This window comes from Diabrotica undecimpunctata, chromosome 3 (assembly GCF_040954645.1).
Source record: "Diabrotica undecimpunctata isolate CICGRU chromosome 3, icDiaUnde3, whole genome shotgun sequence".
Taxonomy (NCBI): Eukaryota; Metazoa; Arthropoda; class Insecta; order Coleoptera; family Chrysomelidae; genus Diabrotica; species Diabrotica undecimpunctata.
The window spans coordinates 170,661,607-170,688,981 of record NC_092805.1 but is presented as its reverse complement, the minus strand read 5'-3'; the positions used below and the strand labels follow the sequence as shown (position 1 = coordinate 170,688,981).

Sequence of the window (27,375 nt, the reverse complement as noted above, 5' to 3'; positions counted from 1 at the left end):
CAAATCATTGTTGAGCAGCGATACAAAACTAATACTTTCGATAGCGAATAAATTAAAAACTATTAATTTTATCAAAAAAATGTATAGAATATTTTTTGCTTATAATTAATTTTTCTAGCAATTTTTGTGGACAAAATATAATAAAAAATTTCCACTCCTGAGATGGTGTTAAACTACCCTCATGGTAAAAACTCTTTTCAGCATCATATAGATGTTGATCCTTAGACTATTCACTACTTATTCCCAAATTTTCAAGTTAAGCGATCTTTTCCGAAAAAATTGCTATGTGAAAGCAGGACTACAACACTACAAAAATAACTATTGGAGTTCACAGAAGAAAAAAAAAAGAGTTATAAACAGTTGTTAAACAAAAACTGATGAAAAATTCATACATTATTATTTCACTAGTAACTAAAAAGCCTTTTTGGTGAATTTTGCCACTGTCAAGACAAGAGTTAAAAACGCTGCAATCGTGTTACCTCCAATTTTCATGGTCAAATTTTATATATACAACCATCCGCTTTATGTCCTTAACGTTTTATAGACCACAAAGAAAAATCGTTGCTTTGTGATTGGCTTTTTTTGTAATTGAATGCCAAACAACGCATTCAGACAAGATAACCAAGCATGAAGGTCAACATTAATCACACAGCAATTAGTAAAAGTGTAGCTAGTGTTTTGTTATTATTATAAACAAATACATCAGACTATACTAGTTGTTATTGAAAGTAAATGTTTACGGTCTGTACACGGTGAGGACATGAACTCAATAACCCTATATACATAATTTTATTCCTTATGACCTGTAACATTTGCATTAATTCAATAAATTATTGTGAAAATGATGTAAGACGGTTTATCGTGGAACAAAATTGCTGTTATTATGATTAATATCAAAATACAAGATGGATTTTCATTCTGTTTCAAGTCTATTTTGACAGCAAAATGATTAATATTATTTGTGATTTATAAAGGAATAACCATACCAGACAAAAATAATAAAACTACAATAAACAAATCATAAACACGTTCTAAAAACTAATTCCAGGAATTCAAAAAAGTCTTATAATAAAACAAAAGAATAAATTAAATATTTATATTAATAATTTCTTATGTGTCTGAAGGAAAAAAATCGATTTACCAAGAATCTGTACCCCTTAGAAAAAACTATTTCAAACAAGAAATGTTTTGTACAAGAAATGTGTGCGTTGTAGAAAAAAATATTTTAAATAAAAAATTTAGCTGCACTTTTCACCTTTGAAACATTTGATTTTTGTCACTAGGACACTCTAATCAAAAGATATGGAACTTTTACCGTCGAATTGATACAAATTTTATTTAAAATACGCGCGCGTAGCCGCGTGGCTTCAAGCGATATTTTTGAGAAAACGGTTTATTTTACAAAAAAGTGCTTATGAACATTTTTGTTCAATATTGAGGCGTTCTTTGCAAAAACCCCATATGTCAGTTTTTTTCGGAAATGGCCTTACGCCATCTATGGATTGAAGGAGTAATTACCTATGTTCCTTGCGTAAGAAAATTCCATTAAAACCACAGTAGTCCAAGATATAAGCGAGAAAAATATAGGCGATTTTGCATAAACCCCATATGTCAAGCGCAATTTGCTGCAAAACAAAAACCACAGTTGTTAATGACTATTGGTGTGTTTGCAGGAAACTTTATCGCTTGGTTGTCAGTAGGTTTTATAGGTTAACGTTCCTTCGAATAGTTGTTCCTTCGAAACAATAGTTGTGTTGTGTGATTTTATAAGTAAACACCATAAACCAATTTAGTAAAATGAGTTTTATAATAAATACAAGTAACAATGAACTCGAACAACAAAGTTCAAGTGAAAATGTGCCATTAGAAAAGAAAAGGAGGGTGCTGAGACGTACAGAGATAAAACAGGCAAGAGTGAAGGGACAAAAACATGTTAATTATAAGGGCATAAAAAAGCACACGTACAAATGGGTCCCAATTGCGAGTACGTTACACATATTAATTGTAAAATGATGAGTGAAACATTTATATTCCTTTTAGGTGTTCACGGTTTCAATGTTTTTCTAAAATTATTGATGAAGAGAAATCTCGAGTTTTCGATCACTTTTATGCTTTGGAAAGTAAAAACGAGCAATATAGTTATTTAGCAGGTAAAATTAATCGCTTTATTTAAACAATTAAAATATTAGCACGTATATTTCATTGAAGGACTATATATTATCACATTCCAAAGCAAAGAAGCTGAAAAAACGCTGAAATTAGGGATGTTTTACGAACAGAAGTAGAAAATGATGCGCCAAGCCAAGGTAATGTTCCACAAACGCTCAAAGACCAACATTCTGCTGCCTATAATTATAAAATATGGTTGGAAAAAAGAGAAGAACCAGTATGTGTAAAGGCTTTTTGCGGTCTTCATGGAATACCATAGGAAAGGGTTCGAAGGCTACAAAAACATGTCTTCAATGGTGGATCAGCACCAAAGGATAAACGAGGCAAGCATTCAAACCGACCAAATAAAACATAGCGGTGTAAAGTCTTCTTATAAAATATATTGGAAAATATTCCATACCGAATTTAACCTTAAATTTGGCTTACCGAGAAGTGATACATGTGGTACTTGCGATCGGTATCAAAGTAAACTATTAGCTAGTTGTAACGATCCAGAAGACTTGCGAAAATTAAATATTGAGAAAGAACTCCACTTACGTAAAGCTGAGAAGTTTTATGAACTAAAAAGAAAATATAAATTAAAAGCACGTGATGATTCAGAGAACTACACTTGCTTCTGTTTTGACTATATGCAAAACCTTCCAATGCCACATATATACGTACCAATGCAGTATTCTATGCTAGGCAGCTATGGTTATACGTATTTGGTGTCCACAATTATGGAAATAATACTGCAACTATGTTCTCTTACGATGAAACCATTGGAAGAAAAGGACAAAATGAAGTAGCTTCATTAGTGTTAGAATATTTACGATCTAACGAGGTGACGACAAATAATATTATCCTAATAAGCGACGGATATTGCCGGACACTTAGAGTCACTCAACACACGATGGAAAGAGCAATGCTAGGTATATCACTTAAGGACAAGAAAACAAACACATGGATAATACAGAAAACCAAAGTCACCGATGTGGTGCAAAAATCATTAAAGTTGAAATGGGAATACGCTGGACATGTAGCTAGGAGCGATCTAAACAAATGGCACAGATCAATTTTAACCTGGAGACCATACCAACACAAAAGACCCAGAGGCAGACCTCCTATGAGATGGACAGATGATCTGAAAAGGACTGCCGGGAAAAATTGGCTACAAGTAGCGTACAATAAAAAACAATGGAAAGGAAGACTTGAAGAGGCTTATGTTCAGATGTGGACGTGAATGGCTAGACGAAGAAGAAGAAGAAGAAGATGCCGGACAAAATAAAAACTAAGTTCTTCTGAAATTTTTGTACTTGCTTGTCCATGGTTTATACATGTTTGAAACTATCACACATGTATTTCCTATTCGAGGCAATTTATTTTTAAGTTGCAACCAAGATTTTTCATTTATTGAAAAGCATAAAAAATCTGAAACCGTCAAAATGCCTAAAGAATGGGAAAACGTAATCAAGAATGCTAGGAGTAAACCATCACCGTTTACCGTAACTGATGGTAATCTGTCTGTGATATTTAACATTTCAGAAGCAGTAACTCCATTTTTTCTTAGATCAGTTCGTCCTCTAGTAAAAATCAAAACTGCGCGAATGTTGAGATAATCAGTTGATGAACCTGGAGTTGTTTTAGTAAGACAGACTTATACAGGTAGCTGGGAAAAATCCCTTATAAGAAACAAACGTGTTATACCGAAAGAGTTTGAATTTAAACCGTTATATAGTACGCGTTTGGATATTCTTCAGGGAAAAAAAGAAAACCTTAGAGATTTAACCCCAATATTTGAAAAAACAGAGGCTCAAAACTTTAATAACGAACTGCTCACAGAATCTGGTCATCAGTCTGAAAAGATTGCCGATTTAGACGAAGACGATAACAGCAGTGGTGTATGTGATGGAGACTAAATATTTTGTTTCAAATTTCAACAATTTTATATTTCAATTTTTTCACATTTCAAATAAAAGTTTTCGTTCATTTTTTATTTTGGTTTATTAAAATATCGTTTTTTCAATAAATTAATGAAAATTTCCTGCAAAAACCCATATGTCAAATGAATAAATGTCTTTCATAAAAAAACCGAAGGAAAAAATAATGTTATTTATATTGTAAACTGTGTGTAATCATCAAAATAATAAATCACTAATTTGAGAATTTCTGTAAAGTTAATAATAAAAAAACTAAAAGAATTAACAGGCAAAAGCAGAACTTATGGGCAAAATATATTACAAGACTCTGGTGGTAGAATTTTAAATGATAAAAAGAGCGCTGTACCGAATGGCAAAATTACATAATAGAATTATTTAACGATGACCAAAAAATCTACCAAGAAATAACATCTAACCGACATACAAGCCCGCCGATTCTAATCTCAGAAGTTCAGAAGGCTATCGACCAAGCGAAACGAAGGAAGGCTTCTGGTCCTGACGAAATACCTGCAGAATTGTTAAAACTATTAGATAATGAGAGTGTTACGATTATCACATCCTTCTGTAATAAGATATACAGCAGCGGCAAATTACCAGACAACTGGTTAGAATCGATATTTATAACTATTCCCAAGAAAAAGAATGTCAGACAGTGTAGCGACTATCGACTTATCAGTTTAATGAGTCACACGCTCAAAATTTTTATGAAAATATTGCATTGTCGCATATATAAACTTTGTGAGGGGATAACTGGTGATGAGCAGTTTGGTTTCCGAAACGGTATGGGTACTCGAGAAGCTCTGTTTTGCATGCGAATACTCTTACAAAAGAGCATTGAGTTTAGGAAAAATATTTACGTATGTTTTATAGATTTGGAAAAAGCTTTTGATAGAGTACCACATACATTATTATTTCAATGCTTAGACTCAGTTGGTCTGGACACGTATGACATTAGATTGCTTAAAAATCTTTACTACAATCAGACAGATTGTGTTAAGGTGGACCAAGAGGTTTCAGCTAAAGTTTCTATTAAGCGTGGTGTCAGACAGGGATGTGTTATGTCACCGATGTTGTTTAATGCCTACACTGAACCAGTTTTTGAAATAGCGTTAAATAATCGCCGCGAAGGTGTTAAGATCGGTGGTGAAATTATTAACAACATCAGATACGCCGATGACACCGCAATAATGGCAGAAAGTCTAGAAGATCTTCAAACCCCGTTGAATGCTGTAAACAACGAATGCACTGAAAAGGGCTTAACAATCAACGCAAAAAAAAACAAAATGGATGGTGGTCGGAAAAATTAATATCGAAGACTCAGTATTAAGATTAGATAACAAAATCCTCGAAAGGGTGGAACACTTTAGATATCTGGGTAGCTGGATTGACTGCATGGTTAAAAGTGACGAGGAAATTTAGACCATAATAGAACTCGCACGGAAAAATTTTATTAACTGGCGTTCGGTATTATGCAGTAGAAGTCTGTCGTTGACCACACGTCTAAGAGTATTGAAGTGCTACGTCTGGTCCACTTTGTTCTATGGATGTGAAACCTGGACAGCAAAAATAAAAAATCTTAACAAATTAGAAGCATTTGAGTTATGGTGTTACCGTCGCATGCTCAGAATCCCGTGGACAGCACACATATCTAACGAACGCGTGCTAGAGACCATGCACAAAGAGCGAGAATTGATCAACATCATCAAAATGAGAAAGGTCCAATACTTCGGTCATTAAATGAGAGGACCTAAATATCGCTTACTCCGGTTAATCATTCAGGGCAAAATTGAAGGAAAACGTTGGGTCGGAAGAAAACAACTGTCCTGGCTGCGTAACATTAGACAATGGACAGGTCGAACGGTCGAGGAACTGTTTCATCTAGCTGCCGACCGAGAATCATTTCATCAGCTTGTCAACATGACGATAGTCAACGCTTGAATACAAGCACGGCACACAAAGAAGAAGTAAAGTTAATAAGCTTCAATTAAATAACTTTTTGTTAAATATCTTCGATGTTGTAAATTATGACAACTGGGGTTTTTGCAAAGAACGCCGCAATTGTTTTAGCTACATTTTTTATTTGAAATATTTTTTTCTACGACACACAAGTTTTTCCGTTTTTTCCCTACGAGGGGTGGTCTAGTTTTTGTTATGCAAGATTTTAAAGAAAATTCGATTAAAAATTAAAAATAAAGAAATTTCGATAAAAAAATTAGATTAGCGGTATATCTCGAATATATATTGCCATTTATATATATATATATATATATATATATATATATATATAAAATAAATATCAAAAAAAGAATTTTGCCTGGACTGTCAGGCCTCAACCGTGCAACCAGTGCAACAGAGGGTTAATGGACTTATGTCTTGTACTTGTCTTGTACTTACCTATTTGTAAGAACAAATTACAAAGATACTAGCCACCGTTTATCTTCTATTCAACAATTATATAAATAAACCAAGATTTTTCTACACTTGGTTTATCGCCAATATAAAATTCATAGTCATTAATATTAATACCTTTTTGCAAACGATAATTTTATTTTTTTATGTAAAGTTTTTCATTGGATGGTTCCACCTTTTACGTGTTGTTCAAAATTATCGTTAATGCTTTTATCGTGCATCAATAGCATTAAAGGTAATCGGTACTACTATTAGTACTAATTATTTTAAATAATATGTATACGGGGTGGACAGGTGTTTAAATTAAGTAGTTCTAATTTTAGTAGTTGGGTATTTTACAGAAGTTGCCATACATTTAAAAGAAGGAAACTTATCTTGGAATATATTGATGTTGAGAAAGCATATGATATAGTAACTACGAGCTTCTTCCCATATCAGTTGGCCCACCTATGGAATTTGCAGTTAAGTCGATTACCATAAACAAATTATAAGCTGCATGTTTTTATAAGTTCCCATATTATTTAATATGGTGTTTTTATTAATATTTATTAAAAACATCACCTTTATGGTTTTTTATTTATTTTCGACAATATAAAAAAAATTCACTAAACCGTGGCTATGCATTCACTTATGTCAACATAGTTGATTTTTTCACAATTACGTTAAATCCAGAGGTAGCTATGGAAAAATGACAATGTGGACAAAAATGACAATGTTTGCCAGCAAACTAAAGAGACATACGATATGTTATTTTCATCAATGAAAGAGAAACTAGCAAATTCGAAACCATCTCTTATAAAACTGGATTTTGAACAGGCAGTGATTGGTGCCTTAGAAAATTATTTTCCCGAAGCCTAAATTTCCGGTTGTAATTTTCATTTCAATCAATGTATATGAAAAAATGTTCAAAATATTGGACTTATTTCCTATTTCTGAAAAAATGGAACAGTTTTATGACTACTTTGTCAAACAATGGTTAGAAAATACCCACATTACCAAGGAAATGTGGAATTGCCATGATCAAAGACATCGCAGTAATAACGTTTTAGAACTTTCGATCATCAACGATCACCTTTATGATCGATTTACTTTCAATCTAGAAGGAAAGCGGCGCAAGAAAACATATTAATCTTGATGAAAGAATATCCAAAACTTTACAGAAATATAAAGATGCAAGGGACTTAAGATTGTGTTTAACGACATTGGCATAATATGTCCAGAAGCTGCAATAGACAATTTTTTATTCCCAAGATTTTTTTGTATTTTACTGTATAAAAAGTTAAAAAAAAACGAAAAAAAAAACAAAAAAAATTAAAAAAAAAAACAAAAAAAAAATTAACAAAAAAAAAAAACGAAAAAAAAATGAAAAATAAAAAAACATCTTCTAAACACGCCAATGTTTATATTATGTATAAACTATGACAGTCCTAAGCCTGAATGAAAGTGTGAAGGGAAGATGGTTTATTTTTATTATTTTTTTATAGTTTTATGATTTTTTAAAACTAATTTTACTAGCCCGACCGTTACCTGATCGTTATGGTAGAATAAAATTAAACGTCGATTACAAGAGAGCGCAAAACGGTCGATATAAGAAAATAATTAGCTATACATTTCCATTAAGAAAGTGTTAGAGCGCAAACCGTCCGATTTCAGGTAAGGGCGCAAAACGGTCGAGCGTATATCGGCCGACACCAATTGAAGACCTTGGGACCAGAAGGGGGCAAGCCACAATTTCATCAAAATTGAGTTAAAGTAGAAATCGCCCACTTTAAGACCGTATTAATGTCCCGAAGAGAAAATTTCAGCTTTTTTCTTATAGATGGCGCCGCTGTAGTTAAGTCCCGTTGTGTCACCATTACTTTATTTTTCAACATAACGAGACAAGCCACAGTAGCAATCAACATGGTGGCGGAACATTCCCGTGCATGTAAACGGAAAATAGACTTTTCTGAGTTTGATTCTGATCACAGTGACCAAGATCCATTTTTAAATGAAAGCGAAGATGACAAAGACTATACAGTGTCCGGAAATAGCAGCGATTCGGAAAATATCAACTTAAAAATGGTAAGTTTATTAAATATGTGGCTTGTCCCCTTATGTTACATTTTTCGAACCTAAAAACATTAGGATTTTTCTAAAGGTTTTTTGTGGCTTATCCTGTTCTAAAGGTTTTTTGTGGCTTATCCCTTTTTAGTAAAATACCTATTTTATTGTAGGAGAATGAAGAGGTTTTTACCCCACAGACTTCTCGAGGTGTCTTGCCAACTCCAGAAAAGAAGGCGCCTTCTAGATGGAGACACAAGAATACCCAACGGCATAAAAAAATTAAGCGCAAGACTAAAAGAAATCTAGGTCACGAATATATAAATACAAAAGGGAAGAAAATAGAACCAAAAAAATTAGGTGCGCCTTGCGGTTGCACAAAACAGTGTAGACAGCTTTTGGCAGGTAAGGAAAATGATATATTTAATGCCTTTTGGAACCTGGGTAATTATGACAAGCAAAATATTTACCTCTTCTCAACTATGACAGTAATTCCAAAGAAGAGAAGTTACCCAAAGAAAACAAAAGGAATTCATTCGTCCAGAAATGTATCAGTTAAATATAGAGTCAAAGTAAATGGAGATGAAATTGAAATTTGTAAGAAAGAGTTTCTTGCCATACACGGCATTTCAAAAAAACGTATTGAAAGACTGGTTCACCAAAATAAAGAAGGTGCGTCTACTCCAAAGTCAGATGAAAGAGGTAAGCATGACAACAACAACAAGAAAATACCAGAAGAACACTGTGAGTATGTTAGACAGCATATTAATTTGATACCAAAATACACAAGCCATTACAGCAGACAAAAAAACCCAACAAAAGTCTACCTAGATTCCGATATTTCAATTTCCAGTTTATATCATGATTATTATCTTGAGTGGTGCCGCCAAAATAATTTTGTGGCAGTAACCCAAGACAAATATAGGCGCATATTCTGCTCAGAATTTAATATAGGCTTTAAGTTACCTAAGAGCGATACTTGTAAAGTATGTGATTCAATGAATGTGAAAATTAGTAATGAAGCTGACATAGAAATTGCAAAGACACTGAAAATTGATTTGGAGTTACATCAAAGACGTGCCCAGGCCATGCAGGATCTAATGAAAAAGGACACAGAAGAGGCTAAAGCCACGGGAAATGCAATGGTTATCAGCTTTGACCTACAACATGCAATGCCAGCGCCAAATTTAACAGTGGGAGCAGCGTTCTATTTGAGAAAGGCATGGGTTTATAATCTCGGCATCCATGACTGTATTAGTGGAAAGGCCTTCATGTACATGTGGCCAGAAAACATTGCCAAGTGAGGTAGCGATGAAATTGCCAGCATTTTATATAAATATTTTCGAACTAATAGACCCACTGCTAATAAACTTATAGTGTATACAGATAACTGCAGCGGCCAAAACAAAAATTGGTCTCTAATTTGTTTATGGCAACAACTTACTATAGAAGGCATTTTCACTTCTATTGAGCACAAATACTTGGTAGTAGGGCATACGAGATTACCATGTGACCGTGACTTCGCAGTAATTGAAAAGTATAAGCGTCATCGATTAAAACAAGTGTATACTCCAGACGATTGGTACGAAGCAGTGAGAAAATGTAAAAGAAAAAACTGCTTTGAGGTAATTGTATTGAAACAATCCGACTTTTTTTCTTTTAAAGAACTCCAAAGCGAAATTACGAAAAAAAGCCATACAGATGACAAGGAAAAAGTTAACTTTTCCAAAATATCAAGCCTCAAGTTTTCATCTGAACAACCTAACATAATGTATAGGCAGTTAATATTGGAAAGAAAGGTATGAGGAAGTCAATTTTACTTTCCAGGGATTTGAAATCAAAATACAGTGAACCTATTCCACTAAATAGAAAAAAAATTGAAAATATTTCCCAGCTGTTACAGTTTATTCCACCAGCTTTCCTAAAATTTTATGAAGAAATTGGTGCCTGCCAACAGTTTCTACCAGGTACTGATAATGAATCACTGGAATATATTGAACATTTCGACGACTTTTCGGATATTGAAAATATTGACAACTAAATATATTATTTCATTGTTGCATTTTATGTTCATTTTTTAGAATATATTTTTTTGTTCAAAAGGGGATAAGCCTCATATTTTTTCAAAAAATGTTCAAAAACTCAAAAACCGTTCAATAAAAATTTTTGTTACTTTTATTGTGTATTTAATAACATATTTCCAAACGATTGTGGACCTTACTTCCGAGAACAATGTAAAATTTGGATTTCAGGATTTGAAAATAAGTTTAAAATGACGTTTTCTCCAAAATAATCTTTTGTGGCATGTCCCTTTCTGGTCCCAAGGTCTTCAATTATCTGGACTAAACCTAACTAGGAACAAAACGGCGACGCACTTTGTGTAGCACTAAAAAAAATGTAAACAATGTAGTGTAGGACTACTTTTATCATGTTTCGAACCATTTCATAAAAAATAAATAAATTTTGTTTTTAAAGTAAGTGGTCCTTTATTGATACCATCCAACATTTCTTTCACTTCAAGTACATAAACGGTCAGTGGTTCCTAATCGGACCACTCCTTAAATCATAACTAAATCAAGAATAATTTTTTTAAATAATTTTTAAGTGTTTCCAAAGGTATCACTAAGTCATCAAATCGATCATAATAGACAAAATCCAAAAAAAAAATACCGTACGTTAAAGGGTTGAGATGTTTTAAAGATAAAAAAATATGTTTCTGAATAGTTAGCAAGGGCCGCCACTGCTATGTCCCCAACAACCTGCCTTTTCGATTTTTTATATTATTGGTGGAAATGAAGATATTAATGGCGAGAAGTTTTCTAATTATCCTCTGTATATGAAAAATCTGCAAACGAACTGAACTGTAACATAAATTTAAAAATAATATAAATCTTACAAATGCATCTTCAAGTCAACTCTTTCAGTTACTGAGTAATTTTCTGGTTGTTAAATTACATAAAAATAATATAAGAAGTATTCAGTCTTTTTTTATCAATATTGCCATAAAATTCAAGTTTTTCTTTAGAAAATGTCTTTTTAATTGCCTTCAGTGTCCATTTAATTGTTATTACGTTCTTTTCTAATAAAGCGCGTGATAAAAAAACTCTCGAACAATTCGCTTATTACTGAAAGTAAGAGTTGCATATTATGTAGCTCATTTCTTTCAGATTTGTGATGGTTTGACCTACTAAAAGTTTAAAAACATTTCCAAGTGCTACACCGTTAATCATCAAAATATTCGGGCACCTCGAGCGAAATGTTAGATGACTAGACAAATAGATTATATAATATCGTAAAAAATTATCTGAGCACACTGATTTATGCAACGAAACAAAGTATTTTCAGCTGGCACTTAAAATTATATTTATATGCAATTATATAAGCCCGGAAGTTTAAATGTGCAAATGATAAATTGTAAGTATGCCGGAAGAAATAAAAAATTATGATTCGACCTTAAGATTAAGACAATTAAGTACAAGTAAATTATACTTCCCAAATATAAAATAAATCAATAGGGTCTATCTTCGCTTTTGGTACTGCAGCTCTGAGTAGGTCAAGAGTTTCTTAAATTTATTAACCCGGAAATGCGACTTCTTCCAATGCGCCTCTTTCCTTGTATTTTACCTTGTAATATCATATGTAGCAACAAATATCTCCTCGAAAACCTGAACCATGTGATAATTAGAGATACTAAAAATTATTTTTATGTATGCTTTTATTACATGATCTTTCTTGCGTATAATATCTGGATAACGCCCTTTTTTCGACCCTGTCAAATGCCTTCTTAAAATCCACGGAGCATATAGGTATATGCCGATCTGTTATTTTTTAATAATTTCCTCTTGATGTTCGTCTCCACCTCTCCACCAGTGTTGCTTGAAAAAAAATGGCAAAAAATAGACCAGTACACATGGCATTCATAGATTTGGCAGAAAACAACTATGGAACACGATGAAGGAAATCGGAATAACTCAGAGGTTAATAGAAGCCGTAAAAAACCTTTACAACAAAAACAAGGTAAGAGTTAAAACCGGCAATAAATACTCCAACGAATTTAAGACCACAAAAGGCTTATTGCAAGGATGCTCTACATCTCAGACACTGTTCAAGATATTTCTTGAACAAATAATAAAACCATGGAAAAGGAAATGTGAAGGGATGGGAATACCAATCCGGGACAACTTCTTGTACACATTAAGCTTTGCAGATGACCAAGTGGTAACGGCTCAAGATGAAGAAGATCTGTGCTATCTGCTCCGAAAATTAGAAAAGGAATACACAAAAAATGGACTGGAAATAAATCTAGAAAATACCGAATATTTAACAACAGAGCAAGAACCAGTGAGAAACTTGGAAATGGACGATAATAGGGAAATCAACGGCACTGACAAATTCAAATATTTAGGATTCATATTCTCAAAAAATGGAACCACCGAGCAAGAGATAACCAGCAGATTAGCACAGACAAGAACATGTATTAAACAAATGAACGGGGTACTGTGGGATAAACAGATTACCAGAAATACAAAGAAGAGAATTTATAACACCTTGGTACGCAGTATAATGACCTATGGAGCTGAGAATTGGGTAATAAATAAACGAAACAGGTCCAAAATCACAGCAACTGAAATGGAGTTCATGAGAAGAAGCTACAGAGTGACAAAAATGAATCGCATCAGAAATGAGGAGATAAAACGAAGAATGACAGTGAAACAAGACATACTCAGCTACATCGAAGAACAACGTTTAATTTGGTATGGACATGTGAGAAGAACAGATTATACAAGGTGGATAGTAAAGATTTCGGATTGGAGCCCAATAGGAAAGAAAAAAGAGGTAGAGCCCGAAGATCATGGAGGCATGAAGTGGACGAGGCCATGGAAAGACGAGACTTTAGAGATGGAGAATGGCAGAACAGAAAGGACTGGAGACGTTGGATGAAAGAAGGAAGGCGGCGACAGCTGTAAAAATCCTTATATAGATAGATAGAGAGCGTCGATAAAAGGGAATTGGGCAGAACACGTTGCAGATTATCAAACAAACGATGAACAACACGTATTGTCGAGTGGAGACCAAAACAAGAAGCATTACGGAGCAGAGGATATCCACTAATCAGATGAATTGACTACGTGAAGCATGTTAGCAGTAACTGGATGCAAGTTGCACAAGACAGAGACCGATGGAAAGAGCTGAGTCAGACCTATGTTCAACAGTGGACTCATACAGGATGATGGTGATGATAATGATGAGAACAAAGGGTAATTGGTGAAGATAAAAGTAGTATCACAGCGTTGCTAATCTGAACATTCAAAATGTTAAGAACTAAATTTTAACGGAATGCAGCAAATCATTTGTAATTTGTATTTTTTGTAGATCAGATCTGTCAAGCTAGAAGAAAACAGTTAACTCTCCATAAAAAGGTGCTAGTTTAAATCCAGAAAACTGGCTTCTTGTTGGAGTTTAATATAAATGATGAGTTTGGTGCAAAGATCTCATAATTAAGCGCCAGAGACACATAGTCTTATCCTACCGAGACAAGAAAAGACCAAAAGAAGAGAAGAAGATTTTAGTTAGTAAAAGTTAGAACAAAAAAAATTTCTGTTATTCAAATTCTGCCTCCTCAACATGATTGTAGAGCCTTTAGAAATGAGAAAGAGACCCGGATACTTTATTTAGTCAATTGATTTAACTGTTGGTCTTTGAGAATTGTGTAAACATATTTGTACGGTTAGTAGTAAGCTAGAAATGCCATACACATCAAAATAAATGAAGAGAAATAAAATTTGTGGCCCAGAAAAGACGTCCAAGTGCATAAATAACTGTATTCACATTTCTGTTAGTGGTATACAATTATACTACGGTGTTCAAGAACTACACACAAAAACTAGCAAATAATATGTAACAAATCTTTTAAATTAATAACATATTACGTTTTTGAAACTTTCGTAACTTACATAATCTTATCTATTTAGAAACATTTGTAAAAATTTGCACTACTTTCTTAAAACCAACTTGATTTATAGTGATTAAGGAAGACGACATCGCAAAAACAAGGACGAGAGAACGAAAGTAAAAAATTCAGGGAACAGTACTTAAATTCAAGTAGTGTCTTACTGCGTGAAAAACTACTTTTTTTCTTGTTTACCACCTTGTATTAGTACAGCAAAAACTAGAGCAAATCTTCTTGTTTTAAATGTTTATTGTGTATTTAAACTTGTAGTATATTGATTTTGTAAAATAGTCTTTTTTGTTGTTTTAAATCAGTTTTATTAGGTGAGATTTGTAAATTGTGTAAATTGGATAACAATGGTTTACATAATTTTTTAAATACATAGTACGTTGTTCATTGTGTTATATATTTTTTATTTAGTTATATAATAGTTATTTATAAAAATTATAAACACATTTTAAGTATAAATTGATTACTATTATATTTTCGATGTTGTTTACTGATGGTAATTGTTTTTTACTGGACCAAAGAATTAGTTAATTAAAAACAAACAAAAAAATTAGTAACAACAATATTAGAAACTTGCGATTCATAGTGTTCATTAGTTGCTTTAAGAATTGTTTCAAATCTGCTATTAAACATATCTTTTAGACACTCTTAAAAGGCTTAAGCTTCTTTAAAGCCCCCGAAAATATATTTCTTTTAGGAAAATAAAGTTTTATCTTGTAATTTAGATGCCTCTTTAAACATACTAGACTACTTTGGACTACTAAGTATCTAGATAAAAAATGTATGTGGCTGTGATGTAAATGTGAGTCTTCTTCTTCGGTTGCCACGTGGAAAACTGCACGTGGGCGATCAATTATAAAATGCTTTTCTATGAACGTAAGACGAACAGAATACACTATGGTCAGTGTAGTGTCGGTACGCCAATCAATATTTACTAAAAATCTTTTCCAAAGATAAAATTGCTTTGCCCCAAAAATTGTTTTCCTCATCTACAAGAGCTGTCAAAATCCTGTTATCAGGTCCACTTTAGTCCACGTTATTTAAATCTAGCATATGTAAACTATAACGACGTGTTTTATCAATTAATATAAGGGGGCGGTGAGAATAAAATATAGACTGATAGAAAATCTTAATAGCATTCTTGTTAGATCAAGACGTAGAATCAATTATAATAAAAATAAAAAATAAAATCACTATTCATTGTCAAGAGCAAATTATAGTGGATATGGAGATGAAACATGAAATAAATGTTTTAACAAGATTCATAGAAATATAAAATTTTGGGAAGGACAACACTTAGTTTTTCGGAGATCATCGGATATATTACGCGGTAGAAATATGGCAATTTTTTTAAATTTGACCCGATTATGGAGACACATATTGACAGAAAGAAAAGATACACATAATGAATTGATCGAAATGCTAGGAAATTCAATAAGAAATAAAATATTATCATATATTCAAGAAAATAAATAATATTTAATCATATTAAACTGTACACCAGTTGCCAGTAAAACAGAACAAATGGCAATAATACTACCACGACCTGTCAAGGATGTAACAAAGGAGCCAACATGAAGGGGAAAATGGAATAAATTTAATTTTAACAAAAAATTCTCGAGCTTTTTTGTTCCAAGTGCTGCGCAACAATAAATTTTAAAATAATTGAATTTAATATAATTTTTGTTCCAATCATAGCTTAGTTATTGGTGTAACCATCTTCCAACGTAAAAATATCCACAAGGTTACATGGACTCATCAGGTCATATAAGAGAAAATCAAATAGACCACATCGGTATATCAAAAAGATGGAGATCATCTCTTCTTGATGTACGTAATAAAAGAGTAGCAGACATCGCAAGTGACCATCATCTCGTAATTGGTACAATTAAAATCAAGATGGCAAAAAACAGAATCACGCGAAACACCAACAAACCAACATACAATCTAGACAAATTAAAAACGGCTCCAGGACGTCACATGTTTAGGGAGGAACTCCAACCCAAAACAAGAGAACGTGAAGTAAATAGCTGGGAAGATTTGGCAGATGTTTTGACAGAAATAGCTGAAGATAAACTGGGTAAAAAAGAGAAACATTGAAAAGAGTGGATGTCAGATGAAACTTGGAATCTTATCTAGAAAAGAAAACAGCAGAAGAAAGGTATTTTGCAAGCAAAAACTGTAGAAGAAAGGGCGAACCGACAACAAGAATATGAAACAATAAATAAAACAGTTAAAACAAATGCAAGAACAGATAAAAGAAGGTTGGCTGAAGAACTGGCAAAACAAGCTGAAACAGCTGCACAACACAACAGAACTAGAGAGCTTTACCAAATTACTAGACGACTAACAAAAAATGGGCCCAACTGTTCAAACATTGTAAGATCCAAGACAGGCGAATTACTTACCAATCAAATGACCAAGTAGAGAGATGGAAAGAGCATTTTTAGGAGATGCTAGGCACGCTAAAGGAAAACGCAGATGAAATTGTCGAAAACCCGCAGAATTTAGACTTGCATATATCTTGCGAGGCGCCTTCCAAATCGGATATAATAACAGCTATCAAATCTCTGATAAGATCGCTGCCAATGATAACATTGCTGCCGAAATACTTAAAACTGATTTGCATCCAACAGCTGAACTTTTGCTCCCCGTAATCCGAGAGGTGTGGGAAACAAACCGCATTCCAGCGGGCTGGAAAAGGGGTAACATTATTATTCCAAAAAATGGCAACCTCACACTGCGCAAAAATTGAAGAGGAATAACCTTGCTTACCGCAATAAATAAAATTTTCACGACCATCATACTTAAAAGATTAACAAACAAAACTTCGAGCTTGTCAAGCAGACTTTAGACCAGAATCCTCCTGTATAGACCACATTAATACTGTCAGGGTAATAATGGAACAATAATAATGGAACAATGGGACATACCCCTATACATGGTTTTTGTGACTTCGAGCGTGCCTTTGACAGCTGCTGCTTTATGGAAAATTTTAGAGCTAAGAAACATCCCGTATAAAATAATTTTTATTATATAGTGACCCACGATGAAATCAACAGCGACGAATTTGACATACTTACTGGAGTTAGACAGAGATGCGTGCTTTCTCCGTTTCTTTTTAATATCGCAGTAGACTATATTCTCTCCAAACTAGACTCAGACACAAGAGAGATACGATGGACGTTAACCACACGCCGAAGCGATCTGGAATACGCCGACGATATTTGCCTATTAGGACAAAGGTTCCAAGATGTGGCTGATCAATTGGAAACACTTTCCACTGAAGCCAATAAAGTAGGTTTAAAAATCAATAATAATAAAACCAAATCCATAAAAGTAAATGCAAGAAACAACCATGATACCATGTTAATAGTATATACCCTGCAACGTTTACAAATTCCTACCGATACCAGTCGTAGCAATGAGTGAAGAAGTAGAAGAAGTAGCAAAGAAGATGAAATATGCCATAAGTAAATCGAAAAACCAACGCACCATACCATGGACAAAAAATCAGATATTATACATTCAGAGTATCAAAGTTTAAATATCTAGGATTTACATTAAATGAAGAATTAAAAATAAAGCTTAAACCTCAAAAGAATGAGTACATATAGCAGTTCATAGAGATTGGAATACCGACATTCGAGATGTGGATATATCGACGAATTATCAAAATTTCATGGACCGCAAGAATTACTAACAAAAAATAGAATGAATTTTCAACCTGACCTGCTGCTAATAGTAAAATGTCAAAACTACAATATTTCAGGTTACTTCAGGTTATACTTCAGGAAAAGATTAAAGGCAAAAAAAGTCCTAAAAGAAGAATTTCCTGGCTTGAAAACGTGCGCAAGTGATTTGGAGCAACATCCACAGAGCTCTTTAGCATTGTCTTGATGATGGCCGTTAGATAGAAGATTTAGAAAACGAAAACACAGAATAGAAATAAAAGAAAGAAGAAGAAGAAGAAGAAGAAAGAAGCAATAAAAAATTGCAAGGAAAAATATGTTAAAAAGATTACATTGTAAATATGATTAATAGTTTTGTAATTCATAAAATGTATTTTATTTTTTAGAACTTATTGGATTTTTTGGATTTATTAAACTTTTGATATTCATTAACATTTACTGAGATCTTTAGATTTATTAAATCTCTTGAGCTAAATAAAGAATTAGCATAAGAAACTAAAAAAGTCAAAAAGTAGAGAATAAAGAAGCGACAATAAAGAAAGTACCAAAATGTATAGAAAAAAAAAATATTCAACAACTCTGGTTAAATTTCTTAAAAAAATTATTTAATTTAAAAAACTCACCATTGTATTTTTAACTCAACTTCACGCATTTTCGATCAAATAAACCCACTTCCTACAACGAAACTGACTACACAATCGGAACCAATTTGGTTATAGCACGCTGCAACTATTGCAAGACTTTTTCCTTCACCTTCGACTGTGTTTAGCAGCGAAGATATGGCACCGTACCGGCGAGTAGGTACCATTTTAAACCATTTGTTGTCTAACAGTTATAGATTCTTTACAATCAAAAAAAACGTTATTTGAGTTTGAAAGTGCCGTTGAATAACCGCTAATTTGTTAATTTATTTTTGTTATTCATATTTTGAAGAATATTGATGAACGTTTAATATATAAATACTTTTTAGTTTTGCAATCGACTTGTTTATTAAAAATAATAAAATTGGACTTTATATAACGCATGTCCCTAAAGTTTTCGGAAAAAATAAATATGTATTTTTTAATTGTAAATTAATTTTATTTTATTACCTAATACAGGAAATTAAGTCTACATATTTAAGGTTTACAATATATTTTTATAAAACAAAAAGAGGTGCATAATCTTCGATAGCACGTAAATTTGGTCTTGCGTGTGCAATAAAACTTTGGACTGTTTCTAAATCGATCTTACGAAATTATTGCAAAACTCTTCACCTTAGCTGATCTTCATTTTGGGGTTCCCAGCCATTATTATACACTAATCGACTCAAAACAGCCCAAAACTCTTCTATAGGCCTTGCCTGAGGAACATTTGGAGTAGTGTTGCCCAAAATCGGTCTTGGTCTTGCAGTCTTGGTTTTGTGCTTGCGTTTTTGCATGACCAAGACCAAGACCAAGTCAGCCTAATTTTAGCAAGACCAAGACCAAGACTGACCGTGCAAGATTAAGGCAAGAACAAGACTAAGCCTGCGAGACTCTTGCGTCTTGCAGTTAGGACTGAGTGTGGATTTAGCGAGTATAGTAGTTCGGGTATATGCTTAAAGACTCTATGAGACGCAAAAAAATTTGAAAAACTGGACTTATGCGCATTACAAACAATACCATAAACATACATACCGAATCAAAATATTCATTTAAAAAACACATTTGACACATGCTCAGAGGTCATAATTACAATGTAAAAATAAAATATTTTGTACATTCTTTTCCAGCAGACGACTTCTTCGCTCTGAAATTAATTGTCCATATTTGAAAATAGCCGCGCTTTAATCATAAAAATAATCTTCTTGCATTGCGACGCCGACAGTAATATCGTATCGATATTTTTTAAAATATGTCACCCTAGCTAATAAAAATATAATTGTTACGGACACCCACTTAATAATTCAATTTTTTTCCCATTATAATTTAGTCAGGAGGAATCTAAATAAACAAATCTTATCGGCCTAAGATTTTAAATTGTTTCTGCTGAGTGTGCGATGAGATCATACGGTTAAACAAAATTTGCTGAAAGAGCACGGCTAATATTCAAAAGTAACGAGACAAATTAATAACAGATAATGTCGCCTTAAATACCGAAGTATTTAGACTAACGAAGTAACGGTATATAATTTTCGGTTTGTTATTAGATACTATTGGATTAATTGGATAGTAACGAAAATAAAGTAACTAGTAGTATAGTCGTTACTTTTTCGACATCACTTAACTTAACTCCCAATTGAGCTTTCCTTTAAGTCTAATGTAATAATTGTTTTTCATCTAATCCTTGTTATTCTCGGAGTGACAAGTTTACAATTTAACATAAGGGACAAAGATTCAAATAGTTCTAGTCGGAGTAGTGAGCGTTGGAGTTATAGATCTAAAAGACCTAAAAGCAAATTCGATGAGTTTTTCGAAATAATTCATGCATCCCAAATTGCTTTGTGTAAATTATGCCTACATAGAAAGGTTGAAATGAAAATGAACAACAGAAATACGCCAGGTTTAAGGAAGCATCTAATATCTTTTTACAAAAAGGAATTACAAATATTTCTTCCTCAAAAACCAAAATTCGGTGGAGATATCACAAGCTTTTTAAAAACCGCTGGAAAAATGGACATGTAAAAAAATATATTTATTACCTTATTACCAATTACATATATTATTATGTACCTACTACTTTATTTTGGTAAATTAATGTAGGTATCTCCCTAATTTAAAATACCTTCTTTTGATTATCATTGCTTTTTTACCTATTCTTTATTTTTTTCAAGTTAGTGTTTTATATAAAAGTAGAGATAAGATTGGTAAAAACATTTATTTTGCTTTAATAAGTGGATTATAGTTTGTTATCTTATCACCTAAAAAATCTGTGCTTTAGATACATTTATGTGGATTTTTTCCCATCCTGTTCATCAATCCCTTTCTAGCCAGATAATGTTCTTTAAAATACAGGCATGCTTATGTCATTAATTTGTTTTTTTTTGTGTTTTACCATGCTTTAGCACATGTAAGCTTAGTAAATGTAAACGTTTATTAAGAAACAGATTGACTTCCGTGGGGCATGGTAGATAGCTGAGTTAGTTAGAGCATAGGCACGGATCGCTTAGATCGTGGCTTCAAACCCCACTCAGTGTCAGTTGTTTAGACATTTATTAATTTGGTTGGTCTTTATTATGGCTATGTTAATTCAAGGTTAAAATGTACTTACTCTGTTACGTTGTTCTAAGATCTAAAGTAACGTTTATTAAATAGCAATAGGCTAATGGGTAACTACAAGACTAGCAAGACTTTTGCTGCAAGACCAAGACCAAGACCAAGACCGGGAGTGCAATACCAAGACCAAGACCAGGTGTATTGGCGCAAGACCAAGACCAAGACTGTCTAAGTCTCGTCTTGTTCTTGCATTTGGGCAACACTAATTTGGAGGATTGTCGCGCTTGGAAAAAAAATTAATATTTTCATCAATTAACCAATCTGTCGTTCTCCTGGCAGAATGGCATTACGCTAGGTCGAGCCAAAGTATGATTTCATCATTGGGGTGATGAGCATTTATCAATTAAACAAGCTTTGTAAGACATCTGTCAACGTAATTGTCAGCATTGAGAGCTTCACCGCGAATACGCCTAACAAACGGCTGTGAAACACCAGCTTCTGAGATGGCATACCATACCAAAATTTTATCGGCAAATTTCACTTTTCCCTTAAACCTAACTTCGTCCGGCGTATCTTGTACATTGCGTGTAGAAAATCCGTTTACCTTTCATTTAGGAATTGGATAAAGTCAAATACTTTTCATCATCAATAATGAGAATTTTACAATGCATGGCAACATCTACGAATTGTTTACAGTAGTTCGTGAAACATATCTTCGGCCAACATTTTGCAAAGACTTTCCTAATTGGTTCTCCATATTCTGAATTAATTTCTGTTCCCGAGAAGAAGTTAAATATCTGGGTCTTCCACTTTTGGGCAAATAAAGGCATGGTGTACCATTTTTGTAAACATCAGTATCACAAGAATCAGTAGATTGACAAGAAACCATACTTTCATTCATTACATTCAGGACCCTAACCAACTTAAAGTGAATATTTACAACCAACAAGGGATTACATAATATAGGGATACTTTTCACGCTAAGGTACCTTTCATAGCGAAATTTTCCTTTTAGTACTTTTTAAACATCCCAAAAAATTTGGTTAAGCCTAATATTACGACGAGAGATATATAAAATAGAAGATTGACTCTGAGGAAGAAGTATTTGTTTTTTTTATCAGATTTTCCAATAGATACTGAATAGCAGTATCATTATATATGCACTCGAACATCCAATGATTGATATCGTCAGTGTTACCATTATAATCGCAGAGTCCTGTTTCACGTTTCACCTAAATTAAATCTATGAAATAGGCTTTCACAGTAGCATGATTAACAAGGCATCTAACAAACATTGAATATACTCTTCTATTGGGATGACTTCTTGCAGCTATAGGCGCAGTAGGTAAAACAGGATAAATTTGTGTATAAAGGTTGTTACTTAAGAATAAACTTTTCAGCTAAAAAAGACGTCTTAAATGTAATGGAGGTTCCATACATTCGGCTAATAGATTTTCAGTAGGTGTAGATTTAAGTGCACCTAAAACCAAACGTAGAGCTTTGTACTGGATTCGGTCTCATTTTTTAAGTCTAGTGTTTGTAGCAGACCCGTATACAAAGCAACCATAATTAAGAATTGACCTGGTATATGCCCTATGAAACATTAGATTCACCTTAGTCTCATTGGTGACGGTTACTTACCGTTAAAACATTTAGGCTTTTTTCGCACTTAATTAAACAGATATAAATATAATTTTCGAAGTTAATCAATTTTTCTTCAGTTGAAAAAACGTTTCTTGGCTTATTTTAGATGCTCCTGAAGATGCTCTAGGAGCGAAAGTACTTGGGCAAGATTTAATTAATAAACTGTGCTCGATATCTGCCTTTTATTTGATTAAAATTTATTTATTCGAGCATTTAACCTTATATCAATATATTAATATGTTCTTCCCATGTTAATTTGGTATTGAGTGTTACGCCGAGATAAGTATAGTGTTTTTGGACAAGTATACTCAGATTATCAATTCTAATACTGGATATATTCGGTAAGCAATGATCAGTAAACAACACCACAGCGGATTTATTCGAAGTGAGTTCCAACCCTTGGTTAAGAAAGTATTCTCTTGAACTGTACATAATCCGTTTTATTGAATCAATACATTCCTAATAAGAATTTTTAGAAATGTAAAGACAGGAATTACCGGCGTATTGTAAAAGATTACAATAATTAATACACATACTATTTAGATCCATAGTATGTAGATTAAACAACAGAGGGCTAGGCACAGATCCCTGCGGCAAACCACATTTAGTTGGGACTCCTATATGTATTAGTTTTTCGAAAAGTAAATTTCCCCTTTTTCCTTTTCATTATTTTTTGATATTTATTTCATTATTTGTCTGATTTTTAGATAATGTTCATTCTCATTCGAGAAAAATTATATTCATGATGCAATTAGTTTCGTGATTAATACGGATCTATCATTAGCGACTTAATAAAAAATAGGCAATAATCTTTTTAATGCTAAGTTGAAAATAATTATATCCTGGATAATTATGCATGATATAAAATATTCGTTAATAAATATCTCTGAACATATGACTCTGAACTCTAACAATATATCTGAACCGCACGTGGCAAGATGTTTTAATAATTAGCTTTTTTTGAATAATTTTTTTTTGAGAGAGGGTTTTACTCTATAGAAGATTTACAATGGCTAAGAATCTCAAAAAGTAAATTAATTAAAAAAAAAGGAAAGTAAATTATGATGAAAAATAGTTGATTTTAGTATTTTTCTTTAAAATATGTACATGAATAGATAGGTGTGAGTAGCAGAAAAACAGAAACTCGATAGGAGGGACTTAAAAGATCCTCAAACCGTGAAATGAATTGGGTATCCATGTAAATTTCCATTATCCAAATATCCATGGATATCCATCCATGATGTAAATTTTCTTGTCCATTAAATACTTATTTGTACGCCTCGGTTGGTTATGCCTTTGGATATTGACACTATTTACCAATAGAGACGCTTATATTCATTGCATATCATCATCATCATCATCAATGGCGCTACAACTCTTCGTGAGTCTTTGCCATGTTTACTATTGCCTTCCATGTTTGTCGGTCCTGTGCCAGGAATTCCCATTGTCGCATTCCCATTTTCTCTAGATCTTCTTTGACTGCATCTTTCCACCTTTTTCTAGGCCGCCCTACAGATCTTCTTCCCTCTGGCCTTTCCCAGAACACATTGTTTATAAGGTGATTGTCTATATACATACAAATTTTAAATATAGCAAAGTATATGCATCAAAACACAACAACAGTAGTTACTGGTATAAAGTAATTTATTTTTCACCAACCGACTAGAGCAAATCAGATTTAGAAGTGACTTGAAGGAACGAATAACCATTATAACTAATAAAGTCTTTGATAGAGAAAGTTATAGAATACAACAAGCTTGAACTATCAGGCCATGGCGACATTGAAGCAGAAGTAAGAGAATATACGACGAGAGCAACAAAAATACCCGGCTATCTAACAAAACGACAATGACAATGAGCAAAACTGTAGTAACTGTAAAAACACAAGAACAATTTGTTATAAATAAAGGTGTACGCCAAGGAGATTCATTATCTGCACGAGAACGAGAGAGGGACAAATAATAGCATGAACAACAGAAAAACAATGGAAAGTATGTACGTAATAAATCAAGAAAAAACAAAAATAATGAGATTTAACAAAAAATTGAAAACAAAAAGACTAGACTGGGAGAATATATATTTGAAGAAGTAGAAAAGTTTAAGTATTTGGGAATATTAATAACAAACAATAGAGAAAGGGAAACAGAAATTAAAGAAAGGATAATTACAGCAAATAAGACATACTAAAAAATAAATTACTGAGCAAGAAATCGAAAATGAAGATATATAAAACAATAATTCGACCTACTATGATGTATGCTGCCGAAAGACCTTAGAATACTAGAAAGGAAAATACTAAGAGCAATATTAGGACCAGTAAAAATTAATGAAAACCAATATAGACAAAGAATGAATCATAAACTACTAAACGAAATTAAAGAGGATATAGTTTGTAAAATAAAACAGCAAAGGACAAAATGGCTAGGACATATATGGAGATCAGGACCATCTACGACAATATTTTCAATAATGGAATGGACACCAGCTGGTAAAAGAAGACGTGGAAGACCAAGATCTACATGGCTACAAGAAGTAACAAATGATCTCAACAGGGCGGGCGTACGGCAATGGAGAGAAAAAACCAGAGATAGGAAACAGTGGAGAAAAATAACAGGAAAAATTAAATAAAGAAAATGAGGACTGATCTACCTCGTAACATAGATCTAGAGAGCTTAAGCGGCGTAACCCCGTGTGGGGTATTTAGCCACAATATATATCTAACAAAACAATATGGCTTAATAAAAACATTCACATTGAGACTTAATCGAGAATATATAAAGCTGGTATAAGGCCTATAATACATACACTGCACAAACTAGACCAGAAACAACAAAAACCAAAAGATTGCTTGATACAATAGAAATGAAGCTACTTCGTGGCATAGCTCGAAAGACTCTTATAGATAGTGAAACAAGTAAAAACATAAAGAATATGTGGCGTAGACGAAGTTAACGATTGGGCGCTAAACAGCAAAAAAGTGAAACATATTGGCAGAATGGAAGAAAGAAGAATGTCGGGAATCACTCGAAAGAAGAATGGTGAAGAAGGTGGGACGAAGAAGTAAATTTTATTAAAAACAGTTTGAAAAAGGGCTGAGTTTTTAGCTTATAAACATTTATAATAAATTTTTTACTGTATGAGACTTTTACGTAAAATCAATTATTTTTTTCCAAATAGATGAAATTGAAAAATGAAAAAAATTTCAACACACTCTTATTTTAACGTGATTCATTTTTACTGTTATATCAATTAGAACTGACACTTGAAAATATTTCCATAAAAAATATGTGCATACTTACTTTACTAAGTTTGTTTGAAACAGACGAATGAAAACCAACACAAAACTAGAACGAATCTGGGATGCACACTAAAAATACTCAGCGCATCGTTAAGGAAATCATAATATTTAGTTCCACATTAAGATTAATCTAATCTTCGAAGAACTTTAACCTTAATAATATACAAACACATACACTATAGATAATTTTATAAAGAATGAGTGTTTATAAATAAAATGTAAATATTCACAGTGAGCAAATCTATGAGTGTAATACCTAATGCGGGATTATAAACATGCTGACAAAAATATTGCTATTTTAGTTTGAATTCATTGTTTGCCATTGTTTTTAGATGGCAATGAATTTTTTTTTAATTTCTACCGTTATTTATTTTTAAATTAAAATAAAATTAGTATTTAAAAAAGGAATACGTAAAAATTTAAAAGTTTTTACTTGCAAAATTATCCTATTGTGAAAAAGACAACACCAAGTAAAGCATCCGTTACTCAACAAAATCAAGTGCTCTTTACTCAGCAAATGTGATATAACGACTGGCTACAGGAAAAAAAAAAGAAAAGATCTAAATATGGTCATACAACAAATAAAACTCCAAATAGGTACACTACAAAAGAAAATAGAGGAAGAAAAAAAATAGGAAAATGAATGTATAGAATATCACACAGACGAGGATGAACTAAGTAAAGAAACCAAACCAAACACCTAAACCACCATAAGTTATTATATAAAAATTTGGAAAATTGCGACACCCTAGTGAATCGCTAGGTAAGGAAATATCCTATCAAACTAGCATGCTAGCAGGTGAAAATATAAAAATTAATTTCTTCTTCTTCTTCCTACTTTATAAATAGGCTTAATGCCTGTTTTACTTCGGTTTTTAGCCTCAATTGACTTTGTCTGACCATCTTTTCCTCGATCGTCCCAATGATCTTCCATTTGGCGATTTGTCTCTTGCTATTCGTACTATTCTATTTTCTGTCATTCTTTCGATGTGTTGATTCCATTCTCCAGAGTTCCTCTATACCACATCTCCCTCGTATTTCCTCACTTCTTCCTCTATCTCTTAGA

The 27,375-nt window shown here is 32.8% G+C and overlaps 2 protein-coding genes across 4 annotated transcripts in view; one reads left to right on the top strand and one right to left on the bottom strand.

Moving 5' to 3' along the window:
- Nucleotides 1-26,480, bottom strand: part of LOC140437809 (alpha-tocopherol transfer protein-like) — a 54,232-nt gene extending 27,752 nt beyond the window's left edge. Inside the window, exon 1 of one of the 3 annotated variants that reach the window (XM_072527558.1) lies at nucleotides 26,311-26,480. Coding sequence is in view for 1 of the 3 variants with exons in the window: in XM_072527557.1 (XP_072383658.1) it covers nucleotides 18,815-18,843 (29 nt within the window). In the remaining 2 variants the exon portion in view is untranslated. Of the gene's footprint in view, nucleotides 1-6,482; nucleotides 6,627-18,814; nucleotides 18,975-26,310 lie in introns of those variants that run through there. The other 2 variants (XM_072527557.1, XM_072527559.1) reach the window with 2 other exon arrangements.
- On the top strand, nucleotides 8,400-10,345 carry LOC140437926 (uncharacterized). Its single transcript, XM_072527711.1, is given in 2 exon segments — nucleotides 8,400-8,561; nucleotides 8,714-10,345. Coding segments are annotated over 2 exon segments (1,794 nt in total).
- Nucleotides 26,481-27,375: the final 895 nt, after the last annotated feature.